This window comes from Ostrinia furnacalis, unplaced genomic scaffold, assembly GCF_004193835.3.
Source record: "Ostrinia furnacalis isolate ACB-3 unplaced genomic scaffold, ASM419383v2 OfSCF7056, whole genome shotgun sequence".
In the NCBI taxonomy this organism is placed as follows: domain Eukaryota; kingdom Metazoa; phylum Arthropoda; class Insecta; order Lepidoptera; family Crambidae; genus Ostrinia; species Ostrinia furnacalis.
In genome coordinates, this window is record NW_021137295.1 from 403148 (window position 1) to 422296 (window position 19149).

At 38.1% G+C, this 19149-nt stretch overlaps 1 protein-coding gene across 1 annotated transcript; it reads left to right on the forward strand.

The window, feature by feature from the left end:
- The first annotated feature begins 287 nt into the window (after positions 1-287).
- On the forward strand, positions 288-18523 carry LOC114363300 (protein takeout). The gene is made up of 5 exons (XM_028318984.1): positions 288-639; positions 14451-14691; positions 15879-16012; positions 16549-16698; positions 17531-18523. Exons 1-5 carry the CDS (start codon positions 540-542, stop codon positions 17680-17682), a joined length of 777 nt encoding a protein of 258 aa, XP_028174785.1. The 5' UTR covers positions 288-539; the 3' UTR covers positions 17683-18523.
- Positions 18524-19149: the final 626 nt, after the last annotated feature.

Here is a 19149-nt window from a genome sequence, read left to right on the forward strand (position 1 = left end):
GGAGGCATGATCGGGTACCCAAGCAATTATTTCAGCCATGTCAAAAACACAGGGATACGACGTTTCGTTGGCCAACTTGTCCTCAATGTTCCGGCAGTTGCATGCCTTACACGACATGACATAACAAATGACCACCAGATTAACGCAAATGCCATGAAATCTGATGGACACAATTATGTCCTACGGTGCCCCATCCAACCACGTGGCGTTAGTAAATAGACCAGAGGTGGGGAGTCAAGGGATGACGAAAATTGTAGGAGAATAAAACTCATCGGCAGTCGCTTTCACTTCAAACAAAATGAGACACGCGCTCGTCCGGCCGACCGAACTCGCGGCTATTGCCCACTGAGCCCACGGTGCTGTGGACGCGGCTTAATTTAAAATACGAACGATTTTCAAATTCAAAATTTTTTCTTCTTCTATATTAGTGACCTACGTTCTGTGCAACAAAGAATGGATTGTTAATTAGAAAAAAAAGAAATAAAGTTAGACCTCTTTGGATAAAATTCTTTTTGGATTTTTTTTTCAATTTTGGAACCATGATGGCTGGCAAATGCGTAACGTCGTTCCTCGTCTTGTGCTTAGCTGTTATCTGCCACAATGGAGAAGCCGCGGAAAGTGAAAACTCTCTTACGATACGTAAGTAAAGCATTGTATTAATTAATAGAGTATGAAAATCTTCGAAAATTATTTCTTACAAGAAAAATAATTATTTGATTAAAATGATATAGCTTTTCTCAAACTAAACTAGAGAATGACCTAAAATGTAGGATTATGAGATTGAAGACTTGAAGTTTTTGAAGACATTAGTTTAAAGACGCTATCTATTACACACTACACCAGTTATAAAACTTAACAGTAAGTATTTATCACAATTGACTGCTAAAAACTTACATGCACTTTAACTTACAAATGACACCCGTGCAAATGACCTATACTCTTGCAAATTACAGAGACAAAAATTACAAAATTACATGTAATATCGTGTCATAATATCACAAATGTCAAGTTATTCATATTTAAAGCTATCCCACCTGATTGTGCATGTGCTTATTTTATTTAAAAGAGATGTAGTTGAGAAACATCCAATGGCCGGCGATCTAACATTTGTTGTGTCGAAATCCGTTGAGCAAGCGTTGGGCAAGCTCGACCTTAGCTATAACTTCTATTGTAGCATTTCACTAACTCTTTTGTTATTTGGGATGAAGCTAACTTTATGGCTAATGACTCATCGCTATACTTAGCTTTCTTGTGACAAGAAACAAGCACACCATCAGTAACAGACATGACATAAATATGAAAAAGTCATTTCTTTAATTGAAATTAAACCTTATTTTCTTAAATACGGGGTTAAGGGTTAATTGGCTAGTTAAGGCGTTCACTGTTACCTGAAAAATTACCACTACCAATTATTACTATACAATAATACAAAGTCATAGGATAAGCAAGACTTTCCCATTTTCTCTATTTAAGTTAGTAGTCTGTTGTCATTAATTATTAAAATCAATACAATCTGTTCAGATGGAGTCTTAACTTACTTCTTTAATTTTTAACTAAAACATTATTTAAACAACGCCAACGAGATTGAATATTAAGTTAGAAAACAATATTACCCATACAGACTTACTCGTACTTATTTACTTCTCACTGAAAAAACAAAGGTTACTTACCTTTCTGTTTACGATTTGTTTTCTGTCATAATAATGGACAGTAGTAGTAAGTAGTCATTATTTTTGGCAATCGAAAACAATGTCTGGTGCAAGTTATGGCAGAGACAAAGAATTGTTATCTTTTAATCTTTGGCACAGACAATACAAACATCTTTACAACCAAATTCATCACCCACTAGTCAATATTTATGTCCCGAAATGGTGGTGAGGCACGCTATATTTTAGACGTTAGGTGTACTAAAATGGCTCAATATATTCATAGAAACTTGAATTTGACCTATCCGAAAAGTATTTGCGTTCAATAAAAAAAATCTGGACGTTAAAAAAGCGCACCAAAAAATTGTGTTAAATACTGGTTTTTATGCCACTTAGTTCCACTGTTGCTCAAACTGTCAAGACATGGCATTGAACTAGACCTCTTAAGCCCTAGTTTTTGGTGCTATCTAAAACTTCAAATGGTCAGTTATGAAACAGTTGTAAACTGTATTAAAACTAGCTGTCCCCGCTACTTCTTACGCGTGATTAATCCTTAGGTATCACCTAAGGGTATGAAACATAGTTTACGTCCTATTCTCAGACCTATTAGGAAGCTACTACTGAATATACCCAAAAATTCCATAAGAATCGGTCCAGCCGTTTCCAAGGAATATGGCAACTAACACTGTGATGCGAGAATTTTTCTCGATCTTCATTTTAATTTAAGTCTTAAAGTTTGTAAGCGCTAAAAAGATTTAAGAATTCACGTCAGTTTTGATTCAATTTCAACGATTTAATAATTCAAAGAAAAAGAAATGTTTTGCTTTGAATTTGAATTTAACATAATTAGAAATGGGTAAACTTTTTGTGAAAAGTGTGCTTAGTGTGAGTTTGCATTGAACGTTGTCATGTCGAGTGTGTAAAAAAAATATAAGATTTTAGCTATTGAAAGTATTCGCTAGAGACGCTGCCTGTATAATCTGTTACATTTAATGCAATTTTTTACGCAGTCGCTAGTAAAGACGTTTGGTGTAGACTCGCACTAAGCACCCTGTATACTCAAAAAATGCAAGGCTCTATGAACAAGGGCAAAATCATGGCAATACGCAATATAGTTAAAATTATGACAGTACGTCATTAGGCGAGAATTCCCACCTTAATCTCTTGTTTTGTCACCACTGGGTCAAACATCCTGTGATGACCATAATTGGTCAGTCAATTTTCCGTTGTCATAACGAGAAAAATCTCATTTAGGTGAAGGCTTTAAGTTCCGTTGACGACACAAAAACCAACAGTTTAAATACCATCATGCTTTTGTATAGTGTTGTTTTAAAGGAATATTGTTTGCAAGCTCACGGTTGCCATTATTGACTGAGTGCCATCGGTTCACGTTATGGAAATTATTGTTTGAACACGAAATATTGTTTTTTAACCAGCTTTTATTCAGTTTTATTGATATGTATTAAACCTATTATTGTTATAGTTATACGTAGCTAATATGTAGTTTACTTGCTTTAGATACTACATAGTTAATACTTAATAGAAATGAAAAACAAAAATAACTATAGATTTAAATATTATTTAACGTAAGCTATAATAAGTAGTTAAACAAAATTACTGATCCACCGAAATGTACTTATCTTGGTCGCATGAGACCACAGTTCTATCCATATCTGTGCATGAGACCGTGGTAACAATTGATTTCTATTATGTTCTATTTCTATTCGCTGATACTTGAAGAGTTAAATTAGAATTTTATTTTTTTAACTAATGAAAACTCAAGTGACTAATCACTAAATTCAGTTTTACACAGTAACTAATTTTAAAATGCGTTCTAAATGGTTGTTCTCTATCTCAAGCATTCTTACACAACATGGTGTAATTAACTCCGTTATATAACTATTGCCTCAATGCAAGCCGTATAAACTAAGGGTTGCAGTAACCGTGGTGTAGAGCTAGAAGTTTGAATTCATTTCACAACTGCATTAGTCTGCAGTTTCATGAGATATGTTTCTTAAAGTCTCAAGGAAGTGTGACACACGTAATACACAATAATATCAAGGTGTACTCAAAACAACATATGAAACTTGTGTCCGTTTTCTACATCAATCCCTAATTTTTAAGTGATCCCTATGGTAACACATAACAGGAATTTTGTTTTCATAGCGATCACTTAAAAATTAGGCATGGATGGTGAAAACGGGCATTAACCTATCAATCCCTAAGCAGTCGCGATTGTTTTCATTCGTGAAGCTTGAAGGGCTAATACTTTGAGGTCATATTTTAGCAATACGTAATAAGTAGTGATTTTGCAAAAAAAAATGTAAAGCCTGATTTGCTTATAAAGATTGCGGGAAGGCACTGGATGCAGGCTACCAAAACCGGCCAATCTGGATATCATTGAGGAGGCCTATGTTCAGCAGTGGACGTCCTGTGACTGATATGATGATGATGGTGATGTGCAGTCAACAGTACTCCAGACTATTTCGTTGCAAAATATTCGTTCGTTCGTTCGTTTCAGCCAAATGACGTCCACTGCTGGACAAAGGCCTCCTCCAAGGTTTTCCACAATGCACGGTCCTGCGCTGCCCGCATCCAGGCTCTTCCCGCGACCTTTACGAGATCGTCGGTCCACCTAGTAGGAGGCCTGCCCACGCTACGTCTTCCAGCCCGTGGTCGCCACTCGAGAACTTTTCTGCCCCAACGGCCATCGTCTCTACGAGCTATGTGCCCCGCCCACTGCCACTTGGTTTTAGCAATTCTGCGAGCTATGTCGGTCAAAATGCAAAATATTAGCTTCATAGAACTGTCGTCTGTGTATTCGCGAGAGCAATTGACAGAAAACAATATCCTATAACTTGTTATTATTTATTTTCAACCACATAAAAATAGTACAATAGACAGATTAAGGTGTCCTTGAGTTTAACAATGGTTCAATGTGTTGTTCCAAATACCTGCCATTGACTGTACTTATTCGGAAGAGACTTACAATCCCGGCCTTGTATGTCTATTTTAATTGGTCCTATAATTTTAAATGGGCAGGATACGTGAGATGCATGTGAAGGTATTGGGACATTCACATGACACGTCGAATCGTTGAGTCAGCTGCCGACTTACCTTGATTATTTGGATTAGGTACTATTTATTTATTTATTTATGAATAGAACGGTAGTACCAATTACACTATTCAAACAAGTAACAGAGTTCAGACTGTTCAAACTGTTGATTCCTTGTTAATAGAATAAATTGCAATGATTTTATTTGACATCAATTATATCATTTTTTTAAATGCTAAAAAGTGGCATCATAAAAAAATGCTAAATCAGAATATAATAGCAAAAACACTCGGGACTCTTATATGCATATTCCGAAACAAATTTTCATCGAATTTAAACGATGAAGAGCTCATAAGAGCTTTTTAGAAGCCATGTTATAAGTATCATAAAACAATAAGGCAAACATTTAGTTTTGAAATGACTTCAAATCAAATCAAAAATATTCATTGATTGAGCATAAGTTGAACCTCTTTTGCGGAGGGAACAGGCTGGCTTCCGCCCGAACCGCTCGTGCACCGACCAGATCAATACTTTGCGTATCATTTTGGAGCAGGCATCAGAATGGCAAAGGGAAGTCTACCTAACCTTTGTAGACTTTGAAAAAGCCTTTGATACGCTGAAGTGGGCAAGTATATGGTCGCGACTCGCTGACATTGGTGTCCCGCCGAAAATCATCGACCTACTGAAGGCCATCTACAGGAAATATTCTTGTACGGTGACTCACGACGGCCTCATCTCCGAAGACATCGAGGTGCATGCGGGCGTCCGGCAAGGCTGCCTGCTTTCGCCCCTTCTCTTTCTGGTTGTCTTGGATGGAGTCATGAATCGCGCATATCAAGACCAACGGCGTGGAATAGAGTGGGGTATAATCGGAGTCTTAGAAGACTTAGATTATGCCGATGACCTCTGTTTGCTGAGCCACACGCATCACGATATGCAGTCCAAACTTGATGACCTACATCGAGAAGCGGGTATCACAGGGCTCAAAATTAACTGCCGGAAGACCCAAGAGATGCGATCTGGTGTGAGAAATTGCACGCCATTACGGATTGGTGCAGAGGATGTGGCACGAGTCCACAATTTCACCTACCTCGGGAGCGTCGTGTCAGAAACTGGAGGTACCGAAGAGGACATCACTTCGCGCATTGCCAAGGCCAGAGCTACCTTCGCATAACTTCGCCCCATATGGCAGTCACGGAAATTGACCCGAAGGGTCAAGATCAAAATATTCGGGTCCAACGTTAAATCCGTTCTGCTCTATGGGTGTGAAACGTGGAAGGTCACCAAGGTTATCTCGCACCAGCTGCAGGTCTTCATCAACCGCTGCCTTCGCCGAATTCTCGGCATATACTGGCCCGAGAAAATCTCCAACGTCGAGCTATTGGAACGCTGCCACGAAATTCCGATCGACCAGCAGATCAAGCGCCGCAAGTGGAACTGGATTGGCCACACTCTCCGAAGGGACCCCGATCACATCCCTAAGAAGGCTCTGGATTGGAATCCCCAAGGAAAACGCAAACGTGGTCGACCCAGGCAAACTTGGCGGCGCACTGTAGCGGACGAGGCGAAGAAGATCGGCAAAACCTGGAGCGAGATCAAGCGAGAAGCTTAAGACCGAACGAGATGGATGACTGTTGTGGACGCCCTCTGCCCCATCTAGGGGACATAGGACCATAAGTCAAGTAAGTCAAGAGCATAAGTTACTGACCAATCAGTATACAAAACACTGCGGTCGTAAACTTTTCTTGTTACTTTAAAAAATATTAATTGTTCTGTCATATAAAGTTGAATACGAGTAGGCAGTTCCAAAGTTCTATTAAATGCATATGATGTCGTTAACAGCACCCATGCAATTATACATAAGGCTATTAAAAGATGTAATCTATGTGTAAATCGTCCCATATGTATGCATGCTGCGATTCGTTGACTTGCACGATTCTTATATCCTTTGCTTTATCACGAGTTAGCGGAAAAATATATTATCATCTGATAGGCATCTTAAGTATTCACTATTCTTCTTAACTATCTTTTATGTGATGTTACAATTTTTAAGCATTTGGTTCACGTAAAATATCTTCCGGTACTATTTGGTCAAGTCAGTCTCTTCTGGACTTTATTGGATTTATTGGGTAATATTAGTTTAGATAATGACGTTACTGTCGTTCCTTCATCAATGACATTCTAGATCTTTATTCCAAACACCATACTCATAGTGTCTGGCCCACTGGAGCAGGGATGACGAACCAATGGCACGCGACGCAACATTTTGGTCGCAAAGTTAGTTTAAGTAAAGTGTTAGTAGTAAGTGTTTAGAGTTGTTCAATTGATATAATTTACATAGTATTACGTATTTTGTGACGGCACGTATGGCTTCTTAATCTTAATTTTGTTTTGCAGAAAAAATGGCATATTGATTGATTAAGGTTCGCCACCCCTGCACTAGACAGTCTTATTACCTTTAACAGAAATGCTTTCAGCATTCATAAATAGACAGTAAAATATTATGCAGATTTTACCAAAGATGTGATCACAATACGCGATCGCGCCGTCGCAGCCTTGACATCGTCGGCTCGACTTCTGGTTTTTAAAACATGGCAATGTACATATCTGAGCAATTACGATATCACTTGTTGATGAATTGATATAATTGAACAAGTTAATTACACGCTTACAGCTTCAAAAGCAAAGAAGATTAATTTAAGTTATCTTTACACAAGTTTAGTCTGGGGATTCAAATGTCAAATCGGTAAAAAATTGCCTCTCGAATAATACGTTATCTTTTAGCAACAATAAGGTTACCTCTATAGAGCCAGATGCATTTTAACTGATAGGGAAAACCGTGAACCGTGAACTTAAAAAAGTATAGGATTATATTCGCAACTTACAAGCGACTTTTTCTTTACTAAACAGTAGAAAAGCTTCCATTTAGCTCGCTCTTGCGTTGTCAACACCATTTAATTGCAGAAAACACTTTAAGTCTGTATTCCTTGGCTACCAACTGCTAAAAAAAACAAATGACAATAATTTTGAGCTATAGCTCGCTGTTGCGTTATCAACGCATATTTAATTGCAGAAAGCACTTTGTCTTTATTCCTTGGCTACCACCTGCTAAAAAAAGACCCGGCCAGTGGTCCGTCGGGCAACAGCCTTGACACATTGCGTCACCGCTTGCGAAATGCGTTCGTAGTGACCTCACGATCGGCGCCCTTAATTTCGCCTTGAGACAGAACTGATGCTTTGTGAGTTATCTTCGCGGGTACTGCATTTTAATTAGTTATAGATAGACAGGAAATTCATAACACGTGAGTGGGTTAGTATACTTTGACAGCAACTAGTGGCTTACCTGAAGATTAGCTCCAAGAAGAACGAGCAAAACGCCTACTCTGTTAGACCCCTTGTAGTTTGCAATCTATGTAGTATCAGGCGATACTTCAGGTATCACTCAGCTAAATGTTAGATAGATAGAAGATAGAAAACAACAACACTTTGGTACAATGTATTGTGCTTTTTAAGTTGATTGTAATTATTGTTTTATTTTTTGGTACCAAATAAATGTTTTTTCTTTCTTTCTTTCTTTCAACTAAACAACGATTGCTTGTATGCTTTGAAAAATCGGTTAACTTGCTTCTTACAAAGCGTAACTAATTAGCTTTTTCTTTGCTTCTTTCTTTCAAAGATTGTCATATAAACTTTGTTCCGTACATGTTTAGTTTTGTCTATGGTAGGAAAAATATTTCCAATTTGTTACGTCTTTGAACTGTTCGTCAACATAATACTTCGTGAATAGAATACAATTACATCTTCTGCGATCTCCAAGGTGATTCAACTTAATCTTAAAGACGTTTACGTTTGCAGAAAACGTGCGTTTAATTATTATTTTGTTCAAACATTCGTAAAGCAATAGAATTTCCGTATACAAGTTAGATAATGTAGTAACAACATTTTTATTACAGCTTTAACATATTTTTCGATTTATTGCTTGAAGATACATTACGTAATAATTTATAGTTAGTGAAAATACATGTTTTTTTGTAAGCAAGTTCAGTCTTATTCAGATTAAATGTTTTTAGATATTCTCTATGGGAATTTCTCTAATCTCAATTTACCCCTATTGCAAGGTTATTGCCCTATGTTGAGGCTCATAGATTTTCCACCACAAAACGGTCTTGATCGCAATTCTTGTACTTTGTGTAACCACAATTGCTACGATTATATTATCATCTGGATATTACAACAACATTTTAAAATAATATAATACTCGTCAGAACATACTAGTACTTGTGATGTGATGACAGACTAAAGCACCTCGAGCTAAACTTTGTAGGATCGTATGACCGTTGCAATAGGGACGACTTTACTACAAAAACGTGTAGTCTAATGTGATGTTCACTGTACGTACTTAAGCTCAATTTGTTTGATGTTAAACATCATAGCCCGTTGTGGACTATGGTTTTGCATTATGCTAATTATGTTAGAATTCTTTGCGAATTACGTATTTTATTGTTTGGTAAATTATCCAAGCGAATCTATTTACGTGTTCGTCGCTATGTGTAGTTATAAGAAATTGTCTTAAGTTTGACTAAATAATACTTAGGTCTGACTAGATTTTATTTTGTGCTAGCGTATTCTAAGTATTCTACAACTTTGGGGGATTTCTATGAATTCAATATTTGTCTACAGAGGTCCTGTTTTAATGCACTTTATGTTAGCAAACTAATTTAACAAATATTTGCCAAAATCTCCTATTCCAATGCTCTTAAAATTAGCTCTTCAAACTAATACAGTGCTAAAGGAGAAATACATGCAATTTTTACACAGTTACGTGTCAAATACCCGTTGAAAAAAAAACATGTTTTATTTATTTTTAACAGGAATGCTAAAAATGCTAGTGCTGTGCATGTGCAACGCATCAATTTGTCCTAGCATTTGATGCAAACTTTATTACTTGGCAATCAATCAATGTTGTACAAAAACGTCCAACTGACGTTAATTAAGTCTCATCATGGATTCTACGAGTAGTTACTTCAATTTATAGTAACACTAGCTTTCCGGCCGCGGATTCGCCTGCGTGAAATTTTATCTGTCACAGAAAAACGTTATCGCGCGCGTCCCTGTTTCAAAAACCGGGATGAAAACTATTATATGTCCTTTCCCGGGACTCAAACTATATCTATGCCAAATTTCATCAAAATCGGTTTAGTGGTTTAGGCGTGAAAGCGAGACAGACAGACAGACAGAGTTACTTTTGCATTTATAATATTAGTAAGGATTCCGTTGCACAGTGGCATGGCATTTATATTTGATAGAGCCAGGCCACCCATTAGCTCAGTAATGAGTTCGAGACAAACATTTGCGAAAGATCTTTTGCTGGAATTTACCACAGTGTTCTGTCTCGAAATATCATTTCGCAAGCTAGAAAGTGGCACACAGGCATGAGGAGCCCACTGTTTACTGATACAAAATATTTGTAAATTATTCTGACATTATCAAGATACGCACGCATGGTGGGTTAGTTCACCTAGTTCACTTTGGCTGGGTTGCACCATTTTACTTTAACTTTAAGGTCCGTTTTCCACCAAGGCGGAGCGGAGTAGAGAAGTGTTTTGAATGACCGATCAGATTTCATTATTTCCACATCAACACTCCGTTCCGTTTCAGTGGAAATGTGTCGAGCGGAGAAGAGCGGAGGAGTGTCGGGTAAACACGTTTTTCTATAGAATTTGACAGCGATGACGGCAAGGCGCGGTGCTTTACAGAGCGGTGCGGTATTTCATAGATAGCAATTGACTGACAGCTGACAGCTACGCACAGCTCACACATAGCCTGCCACTTCGCCGCACGCACATCTCCTCTTGGTGGAAACCGGGCCTAACAAACGTCAAACGTCTAATGTAAAATGTAAAGTAAGATGGTGCAACCCAGGCTTATTTTTAGTGTTAAGCAAGTCTTATTACGGTTTTACTTAACTTTAGCTATCTCGCCAAATCAACAAAAAATAATATGATACCTAAGTCAGGTTTTTTATTGAGCTATAAATACCAGAATCATAGTTATTACATGCTAATAATTCACCATTATAATAACTAATTAATTACTGTAACACAAACCTGAGATTCCTTTAGAATCTTCCACGATCTATTTAGCACCGTGAATGAAGCGGTGTGTAATGAACATCACGTAACTGTTGTAATCCGATTCTGATCAACGATATTATTCCTTCTACCTTCATACAATTACCAAATGGTTGCAAATATTTTACAATTCTTGAATAAAAAATTACGGTCCTGTTAGAGCCCTCCCTAGTGCAGATATCGTAAGAGGACAATAGTCCAACGGTGTCAGTTTTTACGAGAAAGCTCTTGGCCTGCATTCACCTGATGGAAAGTGATGATCAGATTGAAGGTGGAAGTGAGCTTCACCCGTAATCCTCAACCACAGAAGAACTGGCTATCTTACCTCTAACTACCGGAACATAACATTGGTGTTATGTTGACAGACTTTAGGTAAGATGGTGGTAGCTAGCCAAGCGGACTTAGAACAAGCCCTACCACCAACCAAACCGAACAGAAAAGTATATTATAACTAGCCTAAGATGCCGCAGTAAATGTATAATTTTACTTCTGTACATGAAAAGTTATGCGTATTAATTTGACATTGAAAACGTGACTTGGTTGATACGATACTATGTTGATAGTGACCAGAAAAAAATAACTTTGTCACGTGTAGTGTGTGAAGTAGATAGCTTTCCACGTGTTTCGATATATCTACCTATATAGTTACAGCTCATCACATTTTACATTTTTAGTTGACAATTCACACTTTTTATAACTGAATTAAGACACCATCTGCCGTCGTCTGTACAACATTAAACGCGCAATAAATACCTACCTATTTGGTTTTATTTAAGCCGTGGATGAATTTTCTGATCATGTTGCAATTTAGGCAAAACTTGCTTCATTTCATTAATAGCTGGAAATTTTCTTATTCTGTCATCATTATTAGATGACTACTGTCTGTTATATTGTATAGCGACACTATGTTACCACAGAATTAGGGTACAGTTGTAACTCTCAACTTAACTGGGTTTTAACAGAATAACCATTCTTCCCGTCTCGTATAAATGTCGTAAGAGGCGACTAAGGAAGAAATATGCAATCATTAGACCTTCCCAATCCTCTGGCCAGCGTGAGAAGGGAAAACAAAGTCCTCCATTTGCCTCTGGTAAAATAAGAGAGAGACGTGTTCCTGTAGTAGAGACTAAATGACCTGATAGACTAACTTTGGAACGATCCAAAAGTAATAATTGGTCTCTGAAAATACTCCAATTCGGTCTTTTTTTTATGCATAACAAGGCAGGTATTTGACCACAATCGCACCTGATGTTAAGTGGGATGCAGTCTAGGATGGTACATATCTGCCCTGTAAGTGCTTATTCACTCTCGCCTTGAAGAGGTCTACCCTACGCCACCTTCTATCCACCTTCACTATTTCCTGTAATAAAGAAGAGGCTGACAAAGGGGACTGAGTTCCTTCTGCCACTTCTTCACAGCACCCGCCGATATTGTCCCAAAGTATTTAGGGCAAGCCATATGTGGAACGTGTAGGTATTAAGAGTATAACCATAAGCCTACATGCCGATGCAGAAATAGAATTTGAAATTTTATGTAAAATATCACAATAAAATAATTACTACAATCTATACTTCTATACTATAATATCTATACTCTATACTAATATTATAAATACGAAAGTAACTCTGTTTGTCTGTCTGTCTTGCTTTCACGCCTAAACTACTGAACCGATTTTTATGTTTCGCATAGAGATAGTTTGAGTCCCGGGAAAGGAAATAGGATAGTTTTTATCCCGGTTTTTGAAACAGGGACGCGCGCGATAAAGGTTTTCTGTGACAGACAAAAGTCCACGCGCGCGAAGCCGCGGGCGGAAAGCTAGTACAACATAATTCACAATCACAAGTTCACAAAATGTTGTTAAACTGTAAACATGAGTAATACGCGCCTAAAGTAAGCCAGTAGGTCGTATTTCGGCGGTTTAGCAACTCTTATATAACCTGACCTTGTGCAACACCCGATCACAACGCGTTCAAGTTCAACACTCATGATGGATGTGACAGGTCTGTGGAGATGCCATTGTCATCTTCAATAGCCCACTATTGGGCACTAACTAGTAAGTTATTTGAAGAATTTAGGGGTGCCAAACCATAAGAAAAATTAAATTTTCAGGAGACACGAAAACTGTACTGATAGTGACTGAGTTTCTTGCGCTGCTTCTTCTCAGCACTGGCCCATTTATTGTCATGAAGCAGTGGTAGGGTTAATACTGGGACGTGTAAAAGTGCTTTTTAAAAGCCTAATTGCATAAATAAATGAGGTTTTTGAGTTTTTTTTACTGTGCTTTTTATTTTACAATTAAAATATTTTGTTTCTTCTGGGTCCTCCTAATTTTCTGGGTCATTTAGCTGGGTAACTTTATGGTTTATTACGAAAGCTGTCTCTATCTCCATTGACTCCAAAGAAGAGACAGCTTTCGTAATTCTTCAAAGAACCTTCTCGTATCTTCCAGCATTGGATATTGTGTTCTCTTAGAAATGGTAGAAAAAAGGTCACTCAGGGCAACGGTCAGACTTTAAATAAGCTGTCATAGATGTCTGACATTATTGCTTAGTCGAACTGATGCCTAATGAAATCTCAGAAAGACATTTTCCATATTTCTTTACAGACATTGTATCTCAAGCCAGCAATGTCCTGAACAAAGTGGAAAGAATAGTAGTAGTCTTAAAAAGATATGTGTGTGTGCTTTGGGAATCCAATCAAGCGTCTCCGCATCGAGAGATTCCATCCCTCTTTCTGCGGAACGCGGTCTTCATTCAGTCTTGTGCTTGTCATTCATTTATCAGGGACGAAATGAAATTGAAAAGTCTACTTTACAATTTACATTCTTCAAATATGTTCTAATTTTAAAACTGCTAAGAGGAAAATAGAGTTCGATGTTTAAATGCTTTTATTCTTTTCGTACGTGATTCTATTCGATTCCAGCCGGTATTCGAAAGTAGCGGTCATCGCTCTTTGCGACATCACCTTGCCACCAGTGACCGAGCTACACTAGTTACATAACACCGCGCCGCTCGCCGCGTTTGTTGTGGTTGCGGCGAACGTCCTTGAGAATTGGCTCTACCGCAGGTTAACTAATTTGATGCCAGTTATGCGATATGCATAATCAACGTTTCGTAATGGAAAATCAAATATTTGAATATCTTAGTACGAGTATATTGCCCGTTTGCAGCTAATGTTGAGTTTTTCACTTACGTTTCCCTTTTCGATATTTGTTACTTACTGCTGTCACTTTAAAAAGGTCTTTAAACATCAAAATGTACACCTAATTCATTGTTTTTGGTCCTTTTGGTTAGCTCTCTCTTGTTCTCTACTAAAAAAAATGCAGTTTGAACTGGTGTTCTCGGATGTATTTTGTCAGTTCTATATTATTTTCAAATTGTTTGCTATTCTTAACAGGATATTGACTTTCAATATTATCCTTCCTAAGTGTTATTCAAGGTTGATGTGCTTTTAATAAGTTTCGCGTACTCTAAGTCATTCATTAGGTATAGCTAATCGTAAAAGATAATATGTACGAGTACCATCCTATACTGCATCTCATTTAACAGCAGGTTAATACCTGCCTTGTTATGCATAAAAAAGAATAATAAATAACATTACTAATTTGTCTTTTCCAGCGGAATACATCTTACCCTGCCGGCAGAGTGACCCTCAACTGGACACGTGCATCAAGGGTTCCTTTAACCACCTGCGGCCGTATCTGGCCAGGGGTCTCCCAGACATCGGGGTGCCGCCGGTGGAACCGCTGCTGATCGACCGGCTGGTGATGGAAAATAATGCGGGCCCCGTGCGGGTCACGGCTGCCTTTAGTAATATTACTGTGGTGGGACCCAGTAATTACACTATTACTAAAGTTAGGTAAGTACAGAACTGTGACTCATTTGAGAAACTTTACAAAAGAAGTGAGGCCATGGCTAGACTGGTGTGGTGTATTTCGCTGGCGGGTTAAATCATTGACAACAGGAAAAAATATAACCTGTTAAAGTATCAAATTAAACAGCGAAATGCAATAGATTGCTGCGTAGAATGTACTATAATATATTTACAGTAATCAATATCACAGATGCATAAAATATTATAAATATTTTCATGTTTGGAAAGTTTCATATTTTTATGATTCTGCACTAATGAAACGGGTGGTTGAACGCCACAAAACAATTTTGCTTCGCAATTTATGATGCGTAATTTTAAGATAGAGTATCTAAAAGTAAATACTTTAACGTAAGTCTTTTTACTTGAATAGCAATGAATTTTTAAGAAGTCCAGGATTTAACATTTTTGCTTTTTTAATAGTGTCAATATCTTTTACAAGCCTTAGCGATTCTCAGTGGGCTGTGACCCACACGTTTAAAATTACAGCCTCAAATTATTATGGTCCGAGTTGGCTAATAGCTTGGGGACTTACAACACGATTGTTCAGCGACAAACATTGCAAAAGTACCGTCTGGAGTCCTAATATGTCTGCCTATGGCACGTGAAGGTTGCGAGTTGAAAGTCGATATATCTTAATATTAAAACGGTTTTCACAAATTATCTCTATTCTTGGAAGATCTATGCAATCATAGCTACCATTAAAGTAAGAAAAACACAGCCATACTTGTGTGTAGAGGAGTTTTACCACGCTGTCGGTATCGCATATCGCATCCCAAATTGCAGACCAAAAGGCATCGCGAAACTTTAAGAATCACGAAAACGGAACCCTGACAATGAATGAAGAATAAAGCAAGAAAAAGAATTTATTCAAAATCAAAAAATTAGAATCAAAGTCAAAAACATTTTATTCAATTTAGACCACTGCACTAGTGGTACTTATGAACGTCAAAATACAGTAGATAAAAAAAGGTAGCCCTTATGGCGTACTTTACATGTTTCCTTATCTTTTGGGCCCTACCAGCTATTTCAAAATTGTATAGTCACAATACACAGACAGTGTGCATGAATTAATTTTTGAACCAAAATGGCACCTACTCGGCATGTATCATGCTTTAGGATAGAACCCAAAATTAATATTCTCTAACTTACAACAATGTGTTTGTTAATTCCAGGTCCGACCTGAAGAAGCTGCGCATCGACATGGGCCTGGTGCTCCCGAGGATCGAAATCACGGGCCGCTACGAGGTGTCTGGACAAGTTCTGCTGTTCCCTGTACGCTCGCAGGGAGATTTCTGGGCTGCGTTCAGTTAGTACCATCATCTATAGCATAATCTTAATCATCATCATCACTTTTATCATAATCACCAGGATCCTAAACAGCATCACACTCTCTATAATTTGTCAAAGACAATAGAACGTAGCCTACACTCCTCATGGTTGCCAGGGAGGCTTGATGTTCGCATATTTGTGCTAATCATCTAAGATGATAAGTAGGTACTGTACTTTTACATTGTAGAACTAATTACAACTTAAAAGTACGTTTTACTTGATTTATCGATGAAACTAAATGAACGAATAAATGAATTCTATAATAAATAACGAAATAAGCAACGGTCAGATGATTTTCGGTGAAACGTTACATCGGAGAATTAAAATTTCGCACTAATAAGGTATCGATTAGTATCGATCAATGGAGCAATTGATCAATAGTTTTCGTTGAAATAAAGACGGTCATTTGACTTACGAGATATTATCGTAGGGAACCTACAATAGCATAAGATTCCTGAGTGCTAAGCTTGAAGTTCATTTGTAATGCTAAAGGTTTAATATTTACGATTGCAGTGGACGTGGCAGCCATCGCCAAGATCTTCGGCAAGGAGGTTGAAAGGGAGAACGTCAAGTACATGATGGCGGACCGACTGCTGGTCGACTTCAAGCTGAGAAGCTCCAGGTTCAAGGTCCGGGATACCGTCAACCACGGAAGTGTTATTGGTGAGTAACGAAGCAAAGGTATGTTTATGTAAATCAGTTATTATATTTCAAAGCTTTTAAACAGTAGGTAAATATTTAGGACGTTTCCAGTAGGCCTAGGATGCGCGCCGCCTTTACTTGCCGTTTTATCGACTTTACGCGATAAGCCCATACATTTGTCTTCTAAAATCATCGATACATTTTTATCATGGCGCGCATCCTAGCCGGGCTGGGCGCTTATACATACACGTTCCAAATATAGCTGGCCCTACCACCACTTCGGGACAGCATTGGCTGGTGCTGAGAAGAAATGGTAAAAGAAACTCAGTTATAATAAACTAAACGTGGATTTAATTGATCTAAATGACTCAATTAGGTCTGGTTCAGACACGTGCAATAACTATGCGGTTCTCACTGGCGAGTTACTGAGGCGGTAACCGTGCGGTTATAGTTTGATGCAAATGTCCAAGAACTGCCCAGAAACCAAGCTGTTATCGCGCGTGTCTGAACCAGGACTTGTGCAGGGGAGACCGAGGTGAGTTGTAGTAACAAAGGAGAGTTGTGGCATTGTCGATTTTTTGGAACTTATTACTAGCGAGCTCGTAACAGCGCGCGTTTAGTTCAAGTCTCGTGCTAACAAATACGCGCTATTGCGAACTCGCTGCTAGTTACTTCCAAAAATCGAAAATGTCCCAACTCTCCCCTGTTAAACTCTCCTCGGTCTCCCCCTACTTGTATACGATGCATTTTTAATTAATTATAACCAACAGAAAGCTATAGAGAATCGGCAGAAATGTGTACTTCTGTTATGTTTTTAATAACAAGGGGGTAAGTGATGAATGTCTCTAAACAGGTGAGGCCATGAACCAGTTCCTGAACAACAACGCAGCAGAAATCATCGACGAGATGAGGCCAGCCGCGTCCGTGGCCATCGCCAAGCACTTCCAGGCCTTCGTCAACGCGGCCTTCACCAAGATCCCAATCGATGTCTGGCTGAAGCCTTAGAACGTTAAGGAGCCCTATTGTTTGAGACAGATCGAAAAGGACCCTATAATATACGGAAAGATCCATCTTTACGATCATTCCTTTCAAAACGAGTCGAAACGGACAGATATAATGAATCCTTTTAAGATCGTTAACTTGATCTAAGATGACTTCCAAAACTCACGTAAGTTTGAATCTATAGATTTAGGTCTTTGTCTGTGACAGCAAGATCTTGTCGTTCCATTGAAGACACCCGCAGAATGCAGACTTTTTTTCGGCCAATAGTTTGATCGGGCTGTAATAAATAAAGTGCGCGCATTACATCGATTTGGTATCGGTCGATTCCTCATATAAATTGGAAGCTGACCAAACTATAGGCCGACTAAAAGTCCGTAGCCCCGCAGACAGACTTTTAGTCGGCCTATAGTTTGGTCAGGGTCGTATGTGTAAATTTTGAGCTATCGATCTTCCAATATCCTTTTAGATTAATCGTAACGACGGATCGTTCCATATACAATGGGGATTTCTACGTATCTCTTCAAATCTGGTTCGACTGATGACGTACTTTTAGTCAAGTACTTACAGCCAGCAAAGTAGCGTGATACAGTTTTTCTTTCGCAAGTAAGATTTAAAATTGTTCAGCTACTTTCTTTGCTGGATTCAGACAATTTAGCCTTATTTTGATTCCCACGATGGGGATATTAATGACATACATATTTGTATTATTACTTTAAGAAAATTCTCATGTGATCACATCACAAGAAAATACGAATGCGAGTAGTAACTAACACCTACTTAACTACATAATTATACGAGAATTCTTTGTCACAAAAACTTGCAGGTAACATAAAGGAGGCTACACATAGGCTACACATTGTTTAATGTTTTTTTTTTAATTTATTATGTTGGTTGGAGAGGCACCCGCTGAAAACCAGCGTCGTGGCACGCGTACAAGCACGCGTGGCTCGATTAATGCTGAGCGGGCGCCTTTTTGGCACAAAAATATGCGTGTATAGTTTTAAGTCCCTTTGTTCTGTTTTTTATTTTTTTCTTTTTGTGTCAAATAAAGTTTTTCTTATTCTTATTCTTATAGGCGTGTTATCTTTAACCGGCACAAAATCATAGATATCATATGAATAAGGTCCATACAAAAGCTTTGCGTTCAACAACTGCAAAACTGCGTGTCCTGACCCGCTTATGTGTAGCGCCCTTTACTTTTACATGGATACCTAACTAAGTGACAGACAAGCGAAGTCCAGTGAAAACAATCATAGTAATAAGTCAAACTCGATGATGCTTTGAGCTAGAATTTGGTCAGTTTTGTTTAAGCGAGTTCTAGTATATTTTTATATTACAAGTTAAAATTAAAAATGAATTTACTAGAACCCACCGTGTGATGTTACGTTTTAAAATTCTAGTGAAATACAAACGTTAGTTCAAGCTAGTTTTAAATCAGCTGAAGCATTTTAAAATTACATTTATAACAAA

Excerpts from the sequence above, each read along its gene's own strand:
- LOC114363300 (XM_028318984.1), top strand. The coding sequence starts at position 540 with ATGATGGCTGGCAAATGCGTAACGTCGTTCCTCGTCTTGTGCTTAGCT. Across the intron at positions 14,692-15,878 it reads TACACTATTACTAAAGTTAG|GTCCGACCTGAAGAAGCTGC; the intron begins GTAAGTACAGAA and ends TGTTAATTCCAG. Across the intron at positions 16,013-16,548 it reads AGATTTCTGGGCTGCGTTCA|TGGACGTGGCAGCCATCGCC; the intron begins GTTAGTACCATC and ends TTACGATTGCAG.